This window comes from Elephantulus edwardii, unplaced genomic scaffold (genome assembly GCF_000299155.1).
Source record: "Elephantulus edwardii isolate Elephantulus edwardi_28Jun2011 unplaced genomic scaffold, EleEdw1.0 scaffold00038, whole genome shotgun sequence".
Lineage (NCBI taxonomy): Eukaryota > Metazoa > Chordata > Mammalia > Macroscelidea > Macroscelididae > Elephantulus > Elephantulus edwardii.
The window spans coordinates 21,520,944-21,531,334 of record NW_006399788.1 but is presented as its reverse complement, the minus strand read 5'-3'; the positions used below and the strand labels follow the sequence as shown (position 1 = coordinate 21,531,334).

Here is a 10,391-nt window from a genome sequence, read left to right as displayed (position 1 = left end):
GAAGCCAGATAGATATGTCCTGGGCCCAAGTCAGACTCCAAGGACAGGATGTGGTTTCCATGGATGCTAAAGGGTCCTCAAGACTCCCTGCATCTCACCTAACAGTGGACGATGAGAAGGGGGACCACATATAGACTTGGCAGCACTGACAAAGAACAAGGGCCCTCAGACTCCTGGGTCACGTGGTTGTTCCTATTTCCAGAACTCAGTGTCCCTGAGATGGGGCCTGTGTATTGAGCACATTAGGTGAGTAAAGGAGAAATGTCCTGATGTCTTGTGATTTTTTTCTTTCTAGATAAATCCGAGAAGATCCAGCTTCCAAAATGAGGCAGCTCTTGACCACTCTCTGCTGCCTGGTGGTGCTGGCCAGTGCCTGGAGCAGACAGCATTTCGAGACCATGTCGGAGGAGCTGATCAACTTAGTCAACAATTATAACACTACATGGCAGGTGGGCTCTAGTTGTTTCTCTTCTGCAGGCCCCACCTGCAAGCTGAACTGTCCACTAGACCCACGCCCTCCCCCGCCACCCTACCTCCCCTGACTTGAGTGGGCTTCCACAGTGGGACATTTCTCCTGGGCATCTGGACAGTGACCCAGAGTCCTAGAGGCTTGGGATCATGCCCACCACCACCCTGTCTTCTGTACGTGTCTTTCAGTCTGTGGAGGAGTAAATGAGGTCACAGTCACAGCATAGTAGATCCTGTAAGGTACCACACTAATGGGAGTGATGGTTTAGCTGTGCCAACACTAAGAGCTGGGATTGCAGAGACCAAGAAATGAGAAATAAGATATGTTCAGCACTGGGGAAGGCTTCTCATGTTGTTTGTGATGATGGCAAGTCAAAGAAGACACCAGCTGATCTAAGAGCTAAACTGCCCCAATAAGGTCTCAGGGCTGCTATAAGAAAGGGCTGCCTGCCTCAGTTCTGGGGGGCTGCTTTTAGGGGTGGCCCCTCTCCCCATTTGCTTTTGCCTCTGGCTCTACTGAGTTAGATCTTGTGTGTGGACAACAAGCACACATGTATCCCTATCCGAAGAAAATGCCCTCTCCTGTTGGTGGATGACTGCCCCACGGCTCTTTTCTAGGCTGGACACAACTTCTACAATGTGGATATGAGCTACATTAAGAGTTTGTGTGGCACCCGGCTCAAGGGACCCAGGCTGCCCGAGAGGTGAGTGCCTGCATGCCGGAAGGATGCACTATTCCCCCTGAACCACTGTGATGTGAACAGCAAGAGGTTGTCTAGAGTATGAGAAAAAGGAGGCAAGCTTTCTGGGCATCCTGGGTCTCACTTCCCTAAAAATGGCTGAGATGACTCCTTGAGCACCAGGGCTCAGTCTTGTGCCAATTACTACTGCATGTTTCTTTAGAACCTTTTGAGAAAGACCTCAGGTCTGAAAAACTAGGTCTGAATGTACAAGCACTAGGGATTCCACCTGGAATAATTTAAGGAAAAATAGGGGAAAAGTGGTATGATTCATCATTAGTGTTTTATTTCTATAGGAAACTGTAATGGCAGTTTTCATGCAGGTATAACTTTATTAGGAAATATTATAAATGATCCAACAGTAAGATGGAATAGTAAGGTTATGACACACCATTATATACACTAAGAAGACGACTTGGAAAATTCTGAGGAATCTAGGAAGATAGTTATGACTGGGAGTGAGACAGGGAAAGCAGTAAACAAAATTATGTATACCCTGTAGTTAAAACACTTAGACAGTATCCATAACATAAGTGTAGAAAGAGACAATGCTAAGTTGTGCTGAACAGCCACACTTTTCTCTGAGGAGAATAATCTCCCTGCAGACTTGCTCATCTGTGGGCCTTTTTCATGCCTCGCTTCCTATTGAAGTGGAGGCCCAGGTCACAGTCAGCCATTCTTAAACTAAGTGGACTTTGCAGTGATGGGGGGCGTGGGGGAGGGGGCTGTAGTTAGTTTTAAGAGGAAAGATTGTAATGTAATGAAGATCTTCTATATCCAGAGTTTTCTTAGCTGATGAAATGGATCTGCCAGAAAGCTTTGATGCCCGGGAGAACTGGCCAAACTGTCCAACCATCAAAGAGATCCGAGACCAGGGTTCCTGTGGTTCTTGTTGGGTAAGGGCTGCTGGCTGAGGAGGGTGGCTGGTGGGAGCGCCCTGAAAACTAAGTGGTCATGAGTTTTGGAGGGGGACCAGCTCTAACTAAAACTTTCTGAACTTCAGTTTCCATCAATATAAAAATAGTCATGAACCATACAGTCATGAAATTATTGTAAGGATTAGGTGGAATAATAGATGTGAAAAGAACCCTGTAGATTTTAAGCACAATGTATGAGTGTCTTTACCTCTCTTCAGTTATTTGACACCTTCTCTTAGTCTAAGAGTAAATACTATTCCTTCTGACCCTACACTGTTCCATCTCTATCAACAAATTCTTTTTTTTTTTTAAATATATATGTTTAAAACAAACTGTTTCAGAAATGAACCAAGTAACTGGGTTTGGGGTGGATTGCTCTCTTGCTTTAGAGCAAAGCTTGAACCCCTTATACTTCCCTGCTTCTGGGGGCAGCTGGCCAGCAAGGGCAGGTGTCTGTTGTGGTCTCAGGGTGAAAGCTGGCATGTGTGCTGTCCATCTTCTCATGAGGACCATGTTGGGAGGTGTGGGCTTTTCACCTTGGTGGGGGTTGTTCCCGCAGGCATTTGGGGCGGTGGAGGCCATTTCGGACCGGATCTGCATTCATACCAATGCGCATGTCAGTGTGGAGGTATCTGCAGAGGACATGCTAACCTGCTGTCACTTGGAGTGTGGGGAAGGGTGAGTTTGAGGGAGCCCCTTCTTCAGCAGGAAGCTGAGGGAACCCTAGGAATGGCACTAGGCTGAGAATTTGTGGGTTACCTCAGGAAGAAGATGGCACCTCTCCCCTTGAGGACCTAAACACCTGTTCAGGTTAAAAGATAGAACTGTTTCTCTTAATGGAGACCTTGGGGAGCTTGGAAGTAGCCCCTAATATGACTCTTCCATTTTGAGAGATAACCTAGAGCCATGCTGGCCTCTTAGAATTACAGATAGAGTGGGAACTTGGAAAAACAGATAGTCTCTGTCGCTGTCCATTGGCTGGTGGGGAGCAACAACACCCTGACGGCAGTAAGTGTGGGCAGTAAGTGTGACGGAGGAGCTCACTCAACTTAATTGGGGGTTACAGTGTGCTTATACAGGCGAGTAAACAGGAAGACAGGATAGGGTGGGCTTGTAGATGGGGAATATGCGGATTGGATAGGAGATCCTCAGCTCAGTGCAGACCACTCCCAGCTCAACAGACGTGGCAGCCATCTTCCCGGGTGGTGAGTTTTTTCAAGGCAGCACAGCCAAACACAGGAGGGTGCTCCCTATCCCGTATTAAGGGCTGTTGGGTCAGATAAATAGGCTTGCTCTTACCGGAACGAGGCAATCTGCCCCGGCCAGAGGCCTCCTCCCCAACATTCCCCAACAAGTCTTAAAATACTTAAATTTCTGATTCTAGGCCTGGCATCTAAAATCACTTGTTCCCTTTTCTGACTTAGGGAAATGTAATACTCTCTGGGCCTGTTTCCTTTTCAGCCATTTAAGTATGATAGAGCCCCAAGTTGATCATACGGCATTAAATTCCTGCTTCATGTATCTGCCTCTGCCAACATCTGACATTGGTTTCTGAACAGTGATTCTCAACCCTGGCTGCAGATTAAAAAAACCTGGGAAGTTTTAAAACTATGGTGATAAGAGCTTTTACCCTAAACAGACGAGAATCACTAGTGTCCCCCAGTAGAGTTGAACGTGCCACGGGTTCTGGGAAATGGACACATCAGCCCAGCATGATGTGTGTAGACATGAATAAATATGTGAGCCTTTGATCCTAGTGGTGTGTCAGTGGGCAGCAGTGAGGTCTTACCTGACTACCTGGGAGAAGTAAATAACTGGAGGATATATTAGGGCTAATTAAAGTTTGGTAGTGCTATTGGGCCAGTGACTAAAGGCTGGCGGAGGCTTTGTGTACCAGGTCTGGTGCGCTCCTGGGCTTCTTACAGTGAGTTTAAAGAATGATTCTTTTTTTCAGTTGCAATGGGGGCTTTCCCGCTGGAGCTTGGAACTTCTGGACCAAGAAGGGTCTGGTTTCTGGTGGCCTCTATGACTCCCATGTAGGTGAGTGTCTTCTCTCAGTCTATATCTGACAAAGTGGATTTTATAAGTGATGGATAATTATTTCCGTTTCCTTTCACATAGTATTATACAGTTGAGGGGTTGAGAGCAAGAGTACTCACCTAAAAAAATGGAGAACCCAGTCATTTCTATAGCAGAAGTCGTAATCATTGAAAAAGAAATATTCATGCTGGCAGACTGATATTAACACTATCACTTGCCCAATTCTTCTGCATAGCCCATGGAGGCTTTGCCATAGGGACTGTAGGCTGAGCACCTCCTTTCTGTTTGGTCTCAAATAGGCTGCAGACCCTATTCCATTCCTCCATGTGAACACCATGTCAATGGCTCCCGACCCCAGTGCCAGGGAGAAGGAGAGACTCCCAAATGCAGCAAGACCTGTGAGGCTGGCTATTCCCCATCCTACAAAGAAGACAAGCATTATGGTAAGATGGGGTCCGGGCTGCTCCATACTCTAGATCAGTGGATCTAGAGTCACTGCTCCTTAGGCCACAGGAAAGAAGAGAGTAGGGTGATGAAATCTTAACACAGTGAACACCAGGGGAAAGAAACAGCAGCGCCTCTCTTGACAGAGATCTGACGCTTCTCTGAACTCAGCCTCATTGATACTGTCTTAATTTAAAACCACAGCATCCCAGAGCTGGAAGAGACCAACCCCCTGTTTTGGAAATGAGTAATTTGTCCTAGAGTATTTCTGGGGTACCACACTATGCTTATTCTAGCCCCTCATGATTACTATGCTCTCCACTGAGTGTTTCTTAATATTCTGCCCACTTCTAATCATCCTTCATAGCTGCTCAATCTCAGGAAAGCCTTCCCTGACTCCCCTGGCTGGGCACAGCCCCTTGGATGATATGCACCCGCTTCTCCTGGAAGCCCACAGAAACTCAGTGAATGATGGCCCTGTAAGAGGCATGATTCACCCACATGTATCTTTGTTTTCCAGGACATAGCTCCTACAGTGTTCCTTCTTCAGAGCGTGAGATCATGGCTGAGATCTACAAAAATGGTCCAGTCGAGGGAGCCTTCAGTGTATATTCAGATTTCCTGATGTACAAGTCTGGTATGTATTAATGTATGATGAGAGTTAGTGGGAAGGACTTAGCTCAGATGCCAAGCTGGATCTGATGGGCCAACAAGAACCTTTACTAAGTGGGAGAAAGATGGGCAATCTTCTATAAATCCTGGAAACCCAGTGCCAGGTCACTGTGAGGCACAGTCAGCTCAGCAGTAGGTACGGTTAGGTTTCCTTTTTTTGGGAAACAGATTCCCAGATCTTTCTCCCACACAGCCACGGAGTAGGTTCAAACTGCCAACCTTTTGGTTAGCAGCCAAGTGATTACCCAGGGCTCCTGGAGTGTCTTACTGTTGTTATGTGCTCTCAAGTCGAAACCCACTCATAGCTGACCCCCACCCCCTCCAGCAGGTTTCAGAGCTGTCTTGGAAATCTTTTATTTCATGTTAACTCTCTCTACTGGCTGATTTTATTTGATTATGTGGTGCTAAATTGGAAAAAGAAAAAAGATTCTGCAAAGAAAAAAGATTATTATAGGGATGATAGTTCTTTTAAAATTTTTTTATTTGTGAGAGAGAGTGTGTGTGTGTGTGTGTGTGTGTGTGTGTACCATCAAATTGGAGCTTACTGGTACAGGAGGAGATTGCCCCTCCTTCTCCAGCAGAGCATCTAGTGGATTCGAACCACATACCTCTGGGATTGCAGTGCAGCTTCTTGCTACTAGGCCACCAGAGCTCCCCTAGGGATGATAGTTCTTAAAGTGATAGGGGACAATGTGATGAACCAACCCTCTGTGAGCGAATTAGCGAATTTTTTTTTCCTCTATCAACTAATAGTGACTGCTTATTGAGGCTTTCTTCTAATTCTTCCAGTGTGTGCCCTGGAGCTAAAATTTAAAAGCTTTTAAACCATAGCACCCTTTTGACAATAAAATTATGGCCATAGCTAACCTTCACCAGTTCCACAGAGGGGACCTTACCCTGTCAGTGACATAAACTAATTCTTATGAGGTCAGATATGTCTCCCACACTCCCATACTTCTTTCTATTCATCCCAACACTGATTTTACTGTGTTGTTAGATGCCATCAAGTATAACTCATAGTGATCCTATAAACAACAGATCTGAACCCTGTCCTATCCTTTGCCATCCTCACTATTTCTGACACCCTCAAGCCGTTACTATAGTCAGTCCACCTGCTTGAAGGTATTCCTCTCCTTCACCTTCCCAAGCATGATATCCCTCTCCAATAAATAGCAGGGGAACAGTGCATGGTTTAAAATTGAGAAGGAAGTGTGTCAGAGTTGTATTCTCTCTCCATACCTATTCAATCTGTATGCTGAGCAAATTATCCGAGAAGCTGGACTCTGTGAAGAAGAGTGTGACATCAGGATTGGAGGGAGACTCATCAGTAAACTGTATTATGCAAATGACACAACTTTGCTTGCTGAAAGTGAAGAGGACTTGAAGCATTAGTTACAGAAGATCAAGGAATGCAGCCTTCAGTATGGATTCCATCTAAATGTGAAGAAAACAATTCTTACCACTGGACCAATAGGCAGCATCATGATTAATGGAGAGGAGATTGAAACTGTCAACAGCTTCATCTTGCTTGGATCCACAATTAACACCCTTGGTACCAGCAGTCAGGAAATAAGGAAATGCATTACAATGGGAAAAGTTAGGGACCACTCTAGGTTTTTGAGGAGTAATGTCAGTTTGAGGACTAAGGGGTGTCTGATTCAGATTTCTTGCTATGCATCTAAGAGCTGGTCAGTGAATAAAGATGACAGAAGAACTGATGCCTTTGAGCTGTGGAGTTGGAGAAGAGCAGTGAACATCCATGGATGACCAGGAGAACAAATGGATATACCTTGGAGAAGGTGCAGCCAGAGTGCTGTTTGGAGGCAACAATGATGAGGCTTTGCCTTACATACTTCCCACATGTTACTAGGAGGAGCTATGCCTTGGAGAAGGACATGATGTTGGGAAAGGTGGAGGGTCAGCGAAGGAGAGAAAGACCCTCCACCAGGTGGATTGACTCGGTGACTGTTGCAATGGGCTCTTGTGTATCAGGAAGTTTGAGGATGGCACAATATAGAGCAGGGTTCAGATCTTTTGTACATAACGTCACTATAAGTCATACTTGACGCGACAGCAAATAAAGCAACATGCTCAAAGTATGTGAGGATCAGAAATCCTTTGTGATAGCTCACAGACCACACAGAACCATATTAGAAAAGTCAAAAGGCTATAATTCAGGTTAGTAATAGAATATTAATGGCTGCCCATGGCAGACAGTGTTTGGAGCTCCCAGATTAAGACAGGTTTGGAAGCAGAAGTGGCATCTTTCCTAAACCACATGCCTCAGGAAACTATGAACTTGGAGAAATGATGATAGTTATAGAAAGGCTTCAGGCCTTTTGTTCATAGGGTCACTATGAGTCATGATCGACTCGACAGCAATCAACCACCACGCAGAATATCATCATTCTGGACAACTTCTGAAATGTGCTCACAGGCACCTCAACCTTGAGCCTCCTGGCTTTAGGCCAGTGTTACAAAGCGTTCAGTCCTGCCAATCATGGTTCCTCCTCCCCTCCAGTTGCACCACCCAGTTTTCCAGCACATTTGGACAAAGGCTCTTGGCTCTAGTTCCTCTGTGGGGTAGCATTCCCAAGGTCAGTTCCATCTCATGTCAGGTCTCTGGTCTTCTGCTTCAGCCATGACTGCTGCTGCTGTACCTCTAGCTGGCTCAAGAACCTCTGGCCCCGAAGAGTACACACTGTATGCTTGCTTTTTTACTGGTGATGAGATTCTCAAATTCTGCTGCTGGATCCACTCAACTAACACACTATCCACATCCATCCACATGGCAAAATTAGTCAATGGCTAGGGAACTATTTTGAACAATAAACCCTTAACACCAGACAGGGATTGCCAGTGTATAAAACAGGTCATTGATGATTTGTAGAATTTCATTCACTCATTATTGCATATTTTCCTCTCCCCCTCCCCCCAATCCATTTTACAATGCACCTCTTGTTCTGGATTTTTGTCATACATATAATGCCTAATCATATATATACCTATATATTTTTTTAAGACATTTCTTTCTCTCACCTGTTCCAATGCAGTCTTCATTATCTAGCCACTCTTTTCATATTTTATCTCCAACCCCCGATGTCAGTCCTATTTGATAACAGTGGTGCGATGCCATATTTGTCCTTTTGTGACTGAGATATTTCACTCAGCATAATGTCCTCCAGGATCATCCTTGTATAGTGTTTTACGAGTTCATGATTTTTCCATTGCTATGTAGTATTCCATTGTGTGAATATAGCAGTTTTTCTATCCATTCGTCTATTGAGGGGCCTTGGGTTGCTTCTACCTCTTTGCTGTTGTAAATAATGGAGCAGTAAACGTGGTGTGCATGCAGCTCTGGATTCTTTATGGTATATTCCCAGTGGAGGAATTGCTGGGTCAAATGGTATTTCTGTTTCCAATTTTTTTGAGAAAGTGCCAGACTACTTTCCATAGTGGTTGCACCATTTTACATTGCCACCAATAGTGAATAAGGGCTCCAATTTCTCCACAACCTCGCCAGCATTTGTTGTTTGCTTCTTTGTTAAACTCTGCTATTGCTGCTACAGTCAGATGATATCTCATAGTTGTTTTTATTTTCATCTTTCTGGTAGTTAGGGATTATGAACATTTCTTCATGTATTTGCCATCTGACGGTCTTCATTTTGCCCATTTCCATACCTCTTGCCCATTTTTATACCTGTGCCCATTTTGCAATTTTGGGTTGTTGACCTTTTTCTTGTTGAGGTGCTAGAGTAAATATTAGTTGTGAGTCCCTTATCAGATAATGTCATAGCCAATTTTTTTTTTCTAGTCTGTGGGTTTCCTTTTTATCTTGTTGGAGAAGTTTTTTGATGTGCACAGGGATTTGATTCTTAGAAGGTCCCATTCATCTGTTTTTTCCTCTCCTGGTTATAGGTTTTTCATTATGGTCAGAAGGCTATTAATGCTGATTAGTCTTTGATTTTACTCCTAGGTCCTTGATCCACCTTGAATTGGTATTTGTTTATATTGTGAGATGTGGATATTGCTTGCGTTTTCTACAGATAATTTTCCAATTTTGACACCACCATTTATTTAAAAGGCTGTCATTCTCCATTTTCTTGATTTCATCATCTTGTAAAAAATCAGTTGCCCATAGGTAGATGAGTTGATTTCTGGCTTCTCAGTTCTACTCCATTCATCTATGTGTCTGGCCACCATACCGGTACCATACTGTCTTCAACACCATGGCAGTATAGTAGTAGGATTTGAGATCAGGGAGTGAGATGCCTCCTACCTTGTTTCTCTTTCAGTAGTGCTTTGTATATTCCGGGTCTCTTTCCATTCCAGATAAAATTGAAAATTGATTTTCCATCTCATTGAAAAAATAGAATTGGTATCTGCATTGGGATTGCATTGTACTTGTAGATTGACCTTTCTCTTGTTAAGATGCTTGACTTGTCCTTTTCACCATATTACATCTTCCTATCCATGAGCATGGTATATTCTCCAGGTCTCATTGTTTCTTGTAGTAATGTTTTGTAATTTTCTTTATACAGGAAATTTGTGTCTCCAGTTATATTTACTCCCAAGTATTTAATCTTGTAATTAGTATTGTGATGGGTTCTTTTTCACAGCTCCATTTCTGTATTTGTCACCGTCGAGAAATCTGATTTTTTTGTATGTTAATCTTGTGTCTTGCTACTTTGTTGAATTGGTGAACTATGTCTAGTAGTTTTCTCACTGAGTCTTTAGGGTTTTCTAAGTATACTATCATATCACCTGCACATAAGGATAATTTTACCTCCTCTTTGCCAATTTTCATACCTCTTATTTCCTTCTCTTGCTTTATTTCTTACTGCTAAGGCTTCAAATAAAGTATTGAATAGGAGAGGTGATAATGGACACCCTTGCCTAGTTCTTGTTTCAAGGGGAACGACTTTAATCTCTTTCCATTGAGAGCAATGTTGGCTTTTTGTTTTGTATATGTTTTTTTCACCATGCTAAGGAAATTCCCTCTATTCCTATTTTGTTGAGTGTTTTAATCAAATAAGGTGTTGGATTTTGTCAGAAACCTTTTCTTCATTAATTGATAGGATGATGTGATTATTGTTCTATGCTTTGTTAA

General features: G+C 43.6%; 1 protein-coding gene across 1 annotated transcript in view; it reads left to right on the top strand.

The window, feature by feature from the left end:
- Positions 1–323: 323 nt before the first annotated feature.
- Positions 324–10,391, top strand: part of CTSB (cathepsin B) — an 11,755-nt gene continuing 1,687 nt past the window's right edge. Inside the window, exons 1-7 of the mRNA XM_006884892.1 lie at positions 324–449; positions 1,087–1,172; positions 1,990–2,104; positions 2,685–2,803; positions 4,080–4,165; positions 4,465–4,608; positions 5,130–5,246. Coding sequence (XP_006884954.1) covers positions 324–449; positions 1,087–1,172; positions 1,990–2,104; positions 2,685–2,803; positions 4,080–4,165; positions 4,465–4,608; positions 5,130–5,246 — 793 coding nt within the window. The remainder of the gene's footprint in view (positions 450–1,086; positions 1,173–1,989; positions 2,105–2,684; positions 2,804–4,079; positions 4,166–4,464; positions 4,609–5,129; positions 5,247–10,391) is intronic.